The 15226-nt window shown below is 43.0% G+C and overlaps 1 protein-coding gene across 1 annotated transcript in view; it reads left to right on the top strand.

Moving 5' to 3' along the window:
- TTLL8 (tubulin tyrosine ligase like 8) overlaps positions 1–14994 on the top strand; it is a 214132-nt gene extending 199138 nt beyond the window's left edge. The window contains exon 15 of the mRNA XM_075599830.1: positions 13989–14994. Within this exon, the coding sequence (XP_075455945.1) occupies positions 13989–14104 (116 nt within the window). The 3' untranslated portion in view covers positions 14105–14994. The remainder of the gene's footprint in view (positions 1–13988) is intronic.
- The last annotated feature ends 232 nt before the right edge of the window (positions 14995–15226 follow it).

The raw sequence follows: 15226 nt of genomic DNA, 5'->3' as shown, positions 1-15226 counted from the left end.
ACAGAGAATATTGCCAGGATAGGATCAGACGGATTCATCACGCGTCTGACCCTTTGTGAAGCGTTGCTGATCCGAGCACTGGAGTGCTCGGCAGGTATCTACAGTTCTAAGTGCACCACCGGGCCCTTAGCTTAATAGTGACTGCGCAGTCACCCATTGATTCTCTGCAAGAGTGTGGGACATTGGGTGGGGTTCTTTGGACACTGGGTGGGATCACCTAGTGTTGGGGAATCGTCCTGCGAGACGTCACGGTTAGTGTCTCCTCCTGAGAGGGACACAGGTTATATTATGAATGTGATGTGTCGTATTACATGTTAGTAAAGTCCTTAGTTATTATACCCCATTGTGTATGTGATCATTGAGTTTGTCCTGCGAGGATCCACTCCCTCTCTGGTGGGAGCCATCGCAGGTGGAGGCGCTGCACCTATTGAGTAAGTGGTTACCCCTAGTATAATTGCCCCAGGTTCCCAGTGGCGGAAGCTCAGCCCTCCTGTGAGCCTACAGGTATACGCACCACACCGGTAACACTGCATGTTCTACTCACCCACACTATATATGCGATTGGGTGGGGTGGAATACCCGTTACATAAATATTTAATTTCTCTGAAGCGGTTCAAGCTGATAGTCGGAAAATCTAGTACAAGTTACAATTTAATGATTAGTATCAAAAATCCGGTCCATCAGATGTTGTACCGCTCAATTTTTTTTTTACCACGTCAAAAAAAAAAAAAAAATGTATTCCAAAATGGGGGCTGCACTGATTTGGTTGAACCTTCTGGCCGATCTAATTATTTTATGGTCACATATTCACAGACACTGGTTAGCACTAATTAGTGCACTTTATATTGTGGGCGCCCACCCTATTTGTTTTTTTTTCACAGATCTAAGTTAGGATGGCAGCAAGGTACCATCAACATTTCATTAGAATCGGTTAAGGCATTTGGATAGTGGAGAGAGAACACCAACAAAAAAACACGCAAAGTGTCCACAAAGTCTAGTTTGATGTATTTGCTTCGCTCGCTCATCAAATCTTTAAGTCAGGGAACATTGTTCTAAAGGACTTACAGGAACAGTCTCCCCTAGAGATAATCTATGCACATTATTCTGGCTGTGTACTGTAGATATTGCAAGCAAAACCATAATGTACATGTATGTATGTATGATCTCTTTTCCTACACTGCTGTTATCTCCTTTGAACTGTCCTCTGTCTTTCAGGTTTCTCTGCTGTCACACCATCACTTAAAGATATAGACTAATAACATTTGTTTGCAATTATAATTCAAAATTTTCCAGTGTGACTCAATACTGTACGTCACAGATGTTACATAGGATTCAATGGCAATGAGGGTGTAGGGACAAGAAACAGATAAAGAACTAGGCAGAATAGATAGGAATGGGTAAATAGCTAGGAGTTGTGGATGGAGAATGGAGGGAAGTGGGAGTTTAGCAAAAAGGGAGACACCCAAATTACATACAGATAATATTGTACTAGTAAACTTCAAAAGACTAAATCCAATTGGAGAAGAAAGGCAGGAGCAGATAAGATAACAGTAGCACAGACTGGAAAAAAACCTTAAATACATGCTTGCTAAACAAGAAGCCTGACACATCAAATGGGGGAACAAAATGATATTATAGGCATTACTGAAACATGATGGGATTAAACTCATGACTGGTGAGTTAATTTAGAGGGTTATTCCCTTTTTCAGGGGGATAAAGCAAATATAAGAGGTGGTGGAGTATGTTTATATATTAAACTGGATTTAAAACCTATTATAAGGGAAGATGTTTATGAAGAGAATGATGAAAATTTAGAGAATTTCTGGATAGAAATTAGCAGGTAAAAGTACAAAGAAAATGTTTGTAGGGATATGCTATAAACCACCAAATATCTGTGAGATTAAGGAAACCAAATTTGTTGTGCAAATAGAGAAGACTTCAAAACAAGGTCATGTTTGCATAATGGGAGATTTTAACTATTCGGACATAGACTGGAGCAATGAGATTATCATTTCAACAAAAGTAAACAGGTTTCTCGGGGGTGCTAAAACAATTACATGACCCAAGTTATTGAGGAACCAACCAGGAGAGGGGCATTACTAGATTTGGTAATATCAAACAATGTAGAAGTAATAACAAATATTCAAGTTCGGGAACATTTGGAAAACGGTGATCATAACATGGTTTCATTTGAAATAAATTATCAAAAAAGATTATATTGGTTCATGTTGCAGGGTACTGTAAATGCAACTACACACGCAGGTTCTTTGGATAAGGCTTTATTATTTAGCCTTAAATTATACAGCACACAAAACAAAAATAGCTTTTCATCAGCAAACAAAAGAAAAATGGCTTTTTCTTCAGCAGACAAAACAAAACAGTTTCTCTTTAGTAGACAGTGTAAAAATAAGGCAGCTACCCTTTTCTATGCAGGAGACAGACAGTTCATAATTCATCTACTTTGTTAACAGACCTTGTATCAGTAATCTCTTCAGTAGCTTATTCCTCTCTCCTACACAGCCAGCACCATGTGTCTACAGCCTGGGGTTTTTAACACACCTTGATTAGGCAGCTGGGATCCAAATAATTGTCCTGAGGTTCCCAGCTGAAGTTAACCTAGTCACTGCTGCATTGCAGGCTAAACATATGTCTGCCAGGCATATAGCTGGTGGCTTTTATTTACCCTGTCACATTCCTCCCCTGTTAGTGTGTGGCTGGGGCTACGCACGGCTGAAGCCCGACCATCCACCCCTTCTCTAGAAAAGAACTCAGCATTTGCGTTCTCTTTTCCTGGCCTGTGCTGAATCTCAAATGAGAAGGATTGGATGGCCATATACTACCTAGTCAATCTAGCATTGGAATCCTTCATACTATTTAACCACTTCAGTGGAGCATGGTCCGTCACCAAAGTAAAATGGACTCGATTGCCCACTTTACTGCGAGGCACTCCTTCTCAATCACTGAGTAGTTTTTTTCCCTCTGGAACAATTTCCTACTCAGGAAAAGGATAGGGTGTTCAACTCCCTCAAACTGTTGTGACAACACTGCCCCTAGCCCTATCTCCGATGCATCTGTTTGCACTATAAAAGGGCTGTTGAAGTCTGGGCTTCTAAGGATGGGACCCTCTGATAGACACCTTTTTATGTCCTCAAAGGCTCTCTGACAATCCCTTGACCATACCCCTTGTGTAGGGGCACACTTTTTTGTGATGTCCGTTAAAGGGGCTGCCACTTCCGAATAGTTGGGGATGAACCGCCGGTAGTACCCTGCTAAACCCAGCAGAGAGCGTACCTGCGTTTTTGTTTGGGGGGTCGGAACTTCTTTCAGGGCAACTACCTTGTCGGCTAGTGGCCTTACTTTTCCACCTCCCACTGCATACCCTAAGTATTTGGTTTCCGCCTTACCCCAGGCACATTTCTGAGGGTTGGCTGTGAGCCCTGCCTCTCTTAGAGATTTGAGGACCGCTTTCAGCCTATTTAGATGGGCCCGACAGTGTTTACTATAAATGACAATGTCATCTAGGTAGGCTGCGGCATAAATCCTATGGGGCATGTGAAATTAAGTTAGTTTGCCCTGGTAAATCAGAAAAAACATCATGGAATTGGGTCATTATTGCTAACAAGTCCCCTTTTTGTTCAGAGGACAACTGTTTACCCATTGGGATTTTATCGTCACTCACGATGTTCTCCCGTGGAGGCTGAGGACCCAAATCCGTTTCCTCCTCCACTGGGTGAATGAATAGAGACCGCTGCACCTTCCAGGGTTTCAGCAAGTTCACATGGTAAATTTGCTTACCCTTCCTGGACCCTGGTTGAGCGATCTCGTAATCCACATCACCCGTGCGCTGGAGTACTTTGAATGGGCCCTGCCATTTGGCCAGGAGTTTACTCTCGCAACTGGGTAACAATAACATCACCTGGTCTCCTGGGTTAAACACTCTCATGCGAGCATTCTGATTGTAATGTCTCTCCTGACTGTCCTGGGCTGATCTACGATTCTCCCTAGCAAAATGGCCGACCACATCTAGGCGCTTCCTAAGGTCTAATACATATTGCAGGGTATTCTTAGAAGGGGACCGCTGTTCCTCTCAGGACTCCTTTAGGAGGTCTAGGATACCCCGGGTTTGGCAGCCATACAGCAGTTCAAATGGAGAGAATCCCGTGGAGGCCTGAGGAACTTCCCGCACTGCAAATAGCAGAAAAGGGAGAAGTTCATCCCAGGCTCTCTGAATCTACAAATTTCCTCAGCATCCCTTTTAGAGTTCAGTTAAATCTTTCCACCAATCCGTCAGTCTGTGGATGGTAGACCGATGTCTGAACAGACTTGACCTCTAGTAATTTTAAGACAACCTGCATCAACTTAGCCATAAAATGTGTACCTTGGTCTGTCAACTTAACCTGGGGAAGTCCAACCTGTGAGAACAGCTCCAACAACTTGTTGGCTACTTGCTTCGCCGTTGCTGTTCTCAGGGGAAACGCCTCAGGATATCTTGTTGCATAATCAACAATTACAAGAATAAACCTGTGCCCTTTCGAAGAAGGTTCTAGAGGTCCTACCAAGTCTACCCCAATCCTCTCAAAGGGAACTGACACCAAGGGTAGAGGAACCAAAGGGGCGGTTTTTGTCCCTTTGGACTAGTTAGCTGGCACTCCGGACATGCCGCACATAACTTAGCAATATCGCTATGCATCCCTGGCCAATAGAATCGGGACGAAATACGGTCCAATGTTGTATCCCTGCCCAGGTGACCACCCCAAGGGACAGTATGGGCTAGAGTGAACACAGATTTAACAAACGCCTTGGGAATCAATATCTGTCTGGTGACCTCCCCTGTTTGTGTCTGCCTATTCACCCTATATAGGATATCATTTGATAGCTCAAAATGGGGGAATACTATCACCCCCTGTGCATTTAAAATCTGCTCATCAATTTTCACCACCTTGTCATACTGTCTAGCAAGGACTGGATCTTCCCTTTGCTTCTGGCGAAAGTCAAGGAGGTATAGGTCTGGTAAATCTCCAGGACCCATATCTCCCTCCCTCTGGCCATCCCCAGCCATCACTTGTGACCTCTGACTACTAGAATGGTCACCTTGAGACCCATATTTCTGCAACCAGTCCTGTTTGTCAGAGCATCTTTGCTTCCGAGTCTTTTGAACCCGGTGTCTACTGGGAAAAAGGTCTGCCGAGAAGGGGAACAGTTTGCCAGGGTTCTCCTGAGCCATAGAAGGGGGCTCCTCGTGAGAGACTGGAGCCATTAGGTCTGAATAGAAAGGCCAGTCCCGGCCGAGCACAATGGGGGCAGGGAGCGAAGGAGCGACTCCTACTTCGAGGTAAGCCTCCTGACCTTTTACCTGTAGACGGATTTTGGCCGTCGGATAGCGTTTTACATCGCTGTGTATACATTCTATATTCCATGGGGAGTCAAAAGAACACACGTTAGGCGGTAACAGTTCCTGGAGGACCAGAGTTTTCCCAGACCCCGAATCTACAAGGGCCTGGACATTTTTCCCCCCAATCAGTGCTGGAAGTAGCCAGGGCTTGTAATTTTCTCCAGTGACGGCCGAGGCGACGGTGCTGCTGAATGAACAATCCATCAGTGGACAGTCCACATACCGGTGGCCTTGTTCTCCGCAGGCGGAACATGGAGAGGGTTCCCTCGCAGGAGGGGGCTGTGGATAGTGCTCCGCTGGACCGGATACTGGAGACCAGGCATCTGGTGAGTCCTGTGGGCGACGTCCTCGGAAGTTCCTCTCATTTTGCGACGAGCCGACATCAGGAAGGAGATGAGTCTCGGCGGGGACCAGTATTTGGACTCCGTCCTTGCTGGAACGACTGCTCCTTCCGTTGGATTTGGCGGTGGCGTATGGATGGGCCGTAGGTTCCCCGTTGATCCGATCTCCCTCTTTGGGTGTCCGCAAGTGCCAGTGGAGTCGGGTCCAGGACACTCGCCTGCTGCTCAGCCCCAAGGAAGTTCTCAACGAGTCGGACCGCCAAAGCTAGGGTTTCAGCAGCGTGGCGTTTTACCCATGAGCGTGCGGAAGGGGGTATTATTTGTAGAAATTGTTCCAAAACCACCTTCTCAAGAATTGCCTCCTTAGTGCACTCCTCTTGTTGTATCCAGCGTGTACACAAGTCCAATAACCGCTGTGCGAGGACCCGGTGTCTCATCTTAGCGGTGTACTTCATGTTCCGGAACTGCTGCCGGTAGGTCTCTGGGGTCAGACCTAAGCGATCCAGTATGGCGGCTTTTACTTGTCGGTAGTCCATTGCCTGATCTGTAGGGAGGCCCTGATATGAGGCCTGGGCTTCTCCTATGAGGAGCAGGGCCAAAGCAGTTGCCCAGTGATCTGTAGCCCAGCCCTGAGCTTCGGCAACTCTTTCAAATGTCAGTAAAAAAGCCTCTGGATTCTCGTTCGGAGCCATTTTCTTCAGGAGTATCGGGGGTTTGCTTGCAAGTTCTAGACTGGCAGACCCCTGGAATTGGGTCAGCAGCTTGGCCATTCGCTTCTCCTGTGCTGCCTGCTGCTGGGTTAGGAGCTGGGTTTGCTGCTGCAATAGTCTTTCATCTCTCTCTGCTTGTAGCCGGGCCTGTTCCTGCATTAACTGTCCCTGCTATTTGGTCTGCTCGCACAAAAACTCTTAAAAAAATTCTTTCATTTTTTTCATTCTTGTGTGTATGTGTGTGTGTGGCCCTTTGACTGCAGGGGCCTTTCAAAATCCCAGCACTTCTTGACACCATATGTTGCAGGGTAAATGCAACTACACACGCAGGTTCTTTGGATAAGGCTTATTTATTTAGCCTTAAATTATACAGCACACAAAATAAAAATAGCTTTTCATCAGCAAACAAAAGAAAAATGGCTTTTTCTTCAGCAGACAAAACAAAACAGTTTCTCTTTAGTAGACAGTGTAAAAATAAGGCAGCTACCCTTTTCTACGCAGGAGACAGACAGTTCATAATTCATCTACTTTGTTAACAGACCTTGTATCAGTAATCTCTTCAGTAGCTTACTCCTCTCTCCTCGACAGCCAGCACCATGTGTCTACAGCCTGGGGTTTTTAACACACCTTGATTAGGCAGCTGGGATACAACTAATTGTCCTGAGGTTCCCAGCTGAAGTTAACCTAGTCACTGCTGCATTGCAGGCTAAACACATGTCTGCCAGGCATATACAGTAGCTTGTGGCTTTTATTTACCCTGTCACAGTTCAACAAAGACTTTACATTTTAGAAAGGCAGATTTCAATAAACTGGGAATAATCTACAAGGAATACTGTAAATTAAAAGGACTTTTTGCAGGAAAAAATGTGGAAGATAAATGGGCAGATTTAAAACATTTTTAGAAAAGCACACCTCAGTGTATACTTGGGTAATAAATATAAAAGAAACAAGTCTAAACCAATATGGCTAAATAAAAGAGGTAGGGGAGCATATTACCGTGCTCCTCCCTATAAAAGTTTACTGCTGGTAAAAAGGTAGGCCTTACTGTCATGATAGCAGGTGCCAGGCTTGTAATAAAGGGGTCACACCCAGCCGGCAGTCCCTGCAATCATGCGGGACACGAGGGGTTAATGGGATCTGTGTATATGTTGATCTGTATTCCCCTAACCTATCTGTTTTCTTCCAAGATAAGGCTGAAAACTCCTACAGTCTGTGTGGTAATTACTATGGATGTATAAATCCTATCTCAGCGGGTAAACAAGCTATAAAGGAAGGGAGCTACGCGTTTCGCCGAGACCTAGGCTTCGTCAGGATCATCGTGAGCCTCGGCGAAACGCATAGCTGCCTCCAGTTTGTTGTTCTTGACCCACGGGGGCCTCCGTAGTTAGTGTGAGCAGCCGCACGCAGTGTTTCCATCTCCTTGCCTTCTGAAGCGGTGACAGGGTTATCTGCTGCAGGACGCATCACCTTTATACAGGAGCAGACCTGGGATTTTTTACTGTGAGTGATTTGTTGTTACACTCCAATAAATGTATTGATTTGTTACTTATACACTTGCCTCACTTACCTTCTGCCGCTACACGTGGGAGAAACCGGGACGCTTTTGCCAAGCGGAGGTTTCCCTCTACCAGAATCCTGCCTGCAAGTGACACCTGATCCCTGTCGTGTTGATCAGTGTGGACGGGTGGGACCCCCACAGATACCCCTCTCAGTACCCGTACTTACACTAGGCCGTATAAGTATTGTGGACTCTATTTTTATATATCCCCATTCCCCTCGTTCCCTTTAGGAGGTTACGTCCTCCTTTTGGAAGTTCAATCCCCTTTTTATATTTTGGGTATTTTATTTGTCTTAACCACTAACGCTCTGGCCAAAGGGTTTAAATAAATAACCCTTATTCATGAGATCACTATTTTATTTTAGTCTAATTGGTAGGAATCGTTCTTTTTGTTTTTTTCTATAGGGGAGGAAATTAAAAGGAAGAGGCAGTCTTTTAGAGTCTTAGGGGTCTATTCTAGTAGGTTTGAATATATTGAATATTTGAGTAGGTTTGCTGCTACATCGCAAGGTTTGGTATGTTCTCGCCGAACGGTTTGTCAGTTGAGTTCTCACGGTATTCAGAAAGAATCTGAATCCCTCTCAAACCATGCGACGGGAAAATGCTAAAACCGTACGGCGAAGCAGCAAAATCATTAGAGATTTTTTCTAAGTTCCCCCCCTGCGATTTTGTCGCACTCAGAGCTGCACAAGGAGAGCTGCCTCTCCCTGCACAGCTCTCGCAGGCGATCGCAGTGTTTTTATGCTTTCTGAAGGGTGGCTATGTAATTTTTTTTGTTTCAAATTTTGTATTGGGTTTTTTTACCAAACGAGTACATCACAATATCAGGGGCATTCTTGGGGGCAAAAGGTACATATGAGTCTCAGAAAAGGTTTAACAGTAAATCTCAAAAATGAATACCTTTCGGCGTATGGAAGCGAATCGTGGCTGGCGTTCGCCCGGTGAAACCTCACATGGGTTTTCCACCAGGCTAGAGCTTGGCACCTGTCCCTGGCAAAGGTGTACTGCCCACGGTTATTCTAACACAAACCAGTGGCAATCGCCAAAAAGACCCAGAAACACCCAGGTACATGCTGGATACATGCCTTAAACTTGCCTTAAGCTAGACCCAGCATTTCTGCATTAATTAATGGCCCATCAGATTAACAGCGGGGGTCCCTGGCAGTCCCATTCAAACTGAATAGGACTGCCAGGGACCCCTGCTGTGTTAATACTATGGGTCATTAGTCAATGCAGAAATGCCTTAAACTTGCCTTAAACTAGCCAGGTTACACCCAGCACATACCCAGAATGTAACTGGGCTAGTTTAAGGCAAGCTTTAGAATTCTTGTGGTCTCGTCTGTATGTGTGTCTCCGTGTGTGTGTCTCCATGTGTGTCTGGTAGCAATAAAGCATTGAAAAGGTATGTTAAAAAAAAAAAAAAAAAAAAAGCCAACCGGGGGAAAGAAAGGTAGGAGATGTTCTCAAATCGGATCGCGTTATAACGGGGTTGAGCTGTATCATCAGAATTCTAAGGAATGTAACCTTTCAATGTGAGATGGGCAGGCAAATTATTGGGGATAAGGAAAAAGCAGAGAGATTAAACAAATGATTTGCCTCTGAATTTACCAGGACGGAATCAATTGCAAAATAGTTCCACAGATCGAAGCCACAACTTCTATATTAACGAACAATTGGTTAACAGAGGAAGATAAAATTAAAGTAAATGAAGCACCTGGCCCTGATGGCATGCATTAAAGAGTTCTTAAGGACTTATGTTCAGTAATAGCCAAACCAGTACATTTAATATTCAAGGACTCCATTTCCATAGGCTCAGTACCAAAAGATTGGCGTAAAGCAAATGTGTGTATATTCAAAAGGGGAGCTCACAACCGGGTATTTGCAAACCTGTAAGCCTGATATCAATAGTGAAGAAGCTACTTGAAGGTATAGTACAGGATAATATTCAAGAATACCTAATGGAAAACAAAACTATTAGTAATAGTCAGCAAGAATTTATGATGGATAGTGTGAGCCAAACTAACCTTATTAGTTTCTTTGAGGCGGTAAGTAGGAATTTAGACCAGGGTAATGCAGTTGATGTTGTCTATTTAGATTTTGCAAAGACTTATAAACTAAATTGAGCTTGGTAAAAATATTTGCACCTGGATTGAAAACTGGTTGAAGGATAGACAACAGAGAGCTGTCATAACTGGAACCTTTTCAGGATGGACTAAAGTTATGAGTGGAGTACCTTTAGGATTGTTACTGGGACCCCTGCTTCTTAACTTATTTATTAATGATCTTGAGGTTGGCATAGAGAGTAAAGTCTCCATCTGTGCTGATGATACTCAATTGTCTAAGGTAGTAAAATCAGAGCATGATGTGATTTGTCTACAGAAGGACTTCGATAAACTGGAAACTTGGGCAGGTAAATGACAGATGAGGTTTAATACAGAGAAATGTAAGGTTATGCATTTGGAAAACAAGAATGAACAGGCGACTTACAAATTTAATGGGGGGAAATTAGGTGCATCCTTGATGGAGAAGGATTTAGGAGTGTTTGTAGACAGTAGGCTTAGCAATAGTGCCTAATGTCATGCAGTAGCTTCAAAGGCAAATCAGATCTTATCTTGGACTAAACAGGGAATGGATGAAAGGGAAATAAGTATAATTATGCCCCTGTACAATGCATTAGTAAGACCACACGTTGAATACGAAATACAGTTTTGGCTACTACTCCTTAAAAAATACATTATGGAACTAGAAAAAGTGAAAGGAATAGACACCAAATTAATAAAGGAAATGGAAAATCTAACTTTTGAGGAGAGGCTAGGTAAATTAGATTTGTTTACATTAGAAAAGAGGTATCAGAGGGGATATGATGACTACATACAAATATATTCGAGGACAATAGAAGGTGCTTTCAAAAGAACTATTCATCCCAAGGGTAGTACAAACAACACAAGGTCATCCCTTATGGAGAGAAGGAGATTTCACCAGCAACAAAGGAAAGAGTTCTTTACAGTAAGGGCAGTTAAAATATGGAATTCGTTACCCATGGAGTCTGTGAGGGCAGATACTGTACAATAAATATTTTTTTTTTTTTTAAAGTTGGACATCTTTTTAGAAAGGAGAGTTATACAGGGATATACCGGTACTAAAAAAAAGTAATCATGGGAAGGATGTTGATTGAGGGAGAAATCTGATTGCCATTATTTGGAGTCAGACATTAATTAATTTTCCCCCTTATGAATTATAATTAGATGATGTTTCACTGGGGTTTTTTGTTTGCCTTCTCCTGGATCAATATACTGCATGTAGAAACATAGGAAATCTGTCGTCTAAATTTAGCATAGGTTGAACTTGATGGACATATGTCTTTTTTTCAACCTCATCTACTATTTAACTACGACTACAGTATGAAGAACATATACAGACCAGCGCCCAAAAAAGAGTCCAAAGTCCATAATAGAGTCCAAACAGATGGAAGGGAAGATAATCCAGATGGTCCAATCACGGGAAGATTTCCAATCCGGGGGTCCGTGACATAGGGACAGAAACAAAGAAAAATAATAGTGTAATACATAATGTTAAAATGGGACAAACAACAGGAAACACTTAACAGAAGACAAACATAAAACAATCAAGCTGAAAGAAAAATAACTATTTAATAAAACAAACGGAGCCTGCTGCAGCGGGTCATCAAGGGGTTAAAACCCAAAATCCTACTTACAGCAGGACTGGAATAAATAAGCATGTGTGACCCTGAGGAAGTGACGTCAGTCACGAAATGCATAGGGTCAGAGGTCAGGGCGCCTTGGAGTTACACTGGTTGTGAGAAGTGTCAATCAAGTGAAGCAGGAAGCAGCGTCATTGAGGCTGCTTTCCTGGCAAGCAGGAGAGTGTGGAGTTCCTTAACTCGGCGTCCATCTTGGAGAGTATTCCGAAGTTAGAGGGAAAGAAATTACACATCAGGGAGCCCGTGAGGACCCCCACTACTGCCGGCATCTGCCCCACTTGGTCACACATGTTTGTTTATTCCAGTCCTGCTGTAAGTAGGGTTACATTTGTTATGAGGCATTACTAACTCTATGCGAAAGACTGCCAATTTATCCCTTACTACGGTAACAAGTATAAGTACCTCCCCAGTGTTGGAGTAAGAGTTATCAGGGGATGACGTCCAGAATAATATGCTTTGCCACATGTTTTCTTTCAAGTGAGATGTATATCAATACCTGTGGAGCCTTATGATGGACGGGAAATAAAGCACCTCTTACTGTATGTTCTACAAAAGTTCCTGGCGCCCATCTTTTTTCTATCTGCTTATTAACGTCCAGCCTGCATCTACCGAAGCCCCTGCAAAGGCCTGAGAGACTGAGCACTGTCACTGTATATAGTCAATCTGATGTGACCTCCTTTAGAGCCGGCTAATGAGAGTTACATTATTGTTATTATTATTATTATCTTTATATAGCGCTTTTATTCCTAGAATTTAGATTGCCTCACAATTACTAAGTAAAGAAAGACATTTATTATTATAATAGACACCAAGCACAGGATGCAACTACAGGATGTTACAAAATACAGAATGGAAAGTTAAGTATTATACAGTATGTCAGATTGTTAGTGGTGCATTAATCAAAGGGCTGGATAAACATATAAATCTTGAGCCTGTTTTTAAAGATTCCCAGATGGGGTTATGCAAATAATTCCAAATAATTGGAACAACATAGTCCCAAAGGATGTCAAAGAGATTCTGGGAATATTCAGCAGACCTTCAGCTGCAGGTAGAAGTGAGCATGTGAGAGTTCAGGGCAGCAGGAGCTCTTTCAGATCGCTAGGTACTGATTCTGTAGGGCATTACACGAACCTACTAAACATTGTAGTAGTCTGGCTATAAGAACACAAAGGCATGAACTACCATAGGGTTATATTGTGGGGGAATCAGGTGCTTAATCACTAATTCTTGATTACTTCATTTTGTCTCTTCCCATCACTCTCTCTGTCTTGTATGCATAGTATATAATAATATCACCAGTAATAATTATGTCTTCAATCCTATAACTACAAACGGTTTGATTACTTTAACTTTAGTCCTTTTAATGACACCTGCTTATAATTAGGGTAGGGAATTACAACCAACATATTCTTACTTGGCTATGCATATACTACTGTATAGTTTTAAAGTTCTAAAGCTCCCAACAATATTAAGCAGTGATAACAGCGCTTTATCTGCCTTTAAAGTCATTTTTTTCAGCCCTGTGAAAAAAACCATGTCCGATCAAGCAAAAAAACGGACTTTTTTTGCCAGTCAGTGGGACGTAACATGACCCGTTAGCTTTAAAATCACAGGGAATACTGGCACCCCATAACGGGCCTGTATCTCATGAAGTAGGGGGTCCCTGAGGCTGAAACCAATGTGGTTCAGCTCAGGAGACCCCTGCACATGTACACTAGTATTATAATGTATATTTATGCTTCACGATCGCCTGTAAGTGCTGTGCATGGGGACGCAGCGTCTCCATGCAGTTCTTACAGGTGGATTTTTTTTCTATCAGCTATCGTGCTTTACAAGTTTAAGCGCGATAGCAGGGGGGGGGGGGGAAAGCTTGCACGATCGGGCGTATTTTTGCTCGCCCGGACCAAAATGCCCTGAACTTGTTAGTGAATCCCACTTTTGGCTTCACTTTTTATCGGCCGAGCTAAACTTTTCCAATCGGTCGCAAAAACACGCTGCTTAGTGCATAGCCCCCATAGTATGCTGCATCGTATGCAAAAGTACAGAATGTTTATTTCAAAGATGCACATTTAAAATGTTACGAGGTCAACTGAAATGCTATTTTTAGTTTTAAATAATAAAAATGGAGTGCCAGGCATGATTAATTATAGTGCCTTTGATATTACTTGGCTAGAAGAGTTTTAGATTTCGGACAGTGGTTTTTCTTTTCACTTTTATAGTTTATGAATAAACGAGACATTAATGGCTGATTCCTGTTTCATTCCAGGCTTACAAAACAATGTGAAAACTCCATGCTTGGTGTGTCGAGGGACATTTCCGTGGGACCGGACATGCAAGAACTGCAACTCCTTTTCGGCAACTCCTTTTCTGCAACGTTACTAGAAGGCAGTACATACTCTGAGGCTGACTCTGCGCTTGGAAAGACCATTTCAAATGATATGCTGAATGCTCATAGTGTTATATTTCCCCACAACATTTAAAAAACTTGAAGCACTACAATTAATGTTAACTTGCCCCTTTATTTTAATAGTATGCACCTACAGTATAAGACATTAGGCAGTCTCATGGACAATAGCTAAAAAATAAAAAGAAACCCTTAAAAGTTTGTTTAAAAGCTTCAGCTACAGAAGAAAAGAATGACCCTTTGGAGATAAATATTCACTAACCGTTCTGCAATGGAGGATAGTTTCTGGCCCATTCAATTGAATGGGCTATTATGTGTCTTCCTGGGTGGGAAGGTGTCTTATGGCATAGTGTTGCTTAGTAAATATGGGCCACTGTCTGTCAAAATCTCATGGAACTATATACTGTACCTAAATAACACTTTTTACACGATCTGAGTAAGTAAATCTACAGAGTTTTCAAAACCTAATACCTGTAGGTTTCTTCTTTAAGCGAAGGGAACGTGAAGACAATATCTACAATATGTAGTTGAAAGCTCTGTACACGATAATGTAATCTATGGAGCACTCTAATGGTGGACCACTAAAAGGTTTCACAACCAATAACGAATCTGCTCTTTTCCAGGACCAATATATCTACTAGAATTTCGAGCTACATCATTGAGGAGTTTATAAAATGTGTTTTTCCATTGCTAAAACTTCTTTTGTCATGTGACACTGAAAACAAATATAGCTCAACCCCGTTATAACGCAGTGCTCGGGGTCCACCCGATTCCACCGCGTTATAACCGGGATCGCGGGGGGAAAAAATGGCCACCGCAATCAGGGGACCCGGCGGCATCCCCATGCAGACTTACCCGGAGCAGAGTTTTGTGGATCCGACACCATGGGTCAGCCATTGTGAGGGGGGTTTAGTGGTGGTGTGTCTGTCTCCGTGTGTAGGTAGCAATAAAGCATTGAATTGTTTGTATTGAAACCGAACAGTTTGTTGTCTCCTGGGTGCTCGGGTTTGGCACCTAGCGGATCGGGTAGACAGATTGTTGTGGGGGGGAGGGCTGGGATTGACCCAGCGGTCTTGGTACATGTTGGCACCAATGTCAAA

This window comes from Ascaphus truei, chromosome 5 (assembly GCF_040206685.1).
Source record: "Ascaphus truei isolate aAscTru1 chromosome 5, aAscTru1.hap1, whole genome shotgun sequence".
NCBI lineage: Eukaryota > Metazoa > Chordata > Amphibia > Anura > Ascaphidae > Ascaphus > Ascaphus truei.
Note: the sequence above shows the minus strand (reverse complement) of the source record. Positions and strands in the feature narration are given on the sequence as shown.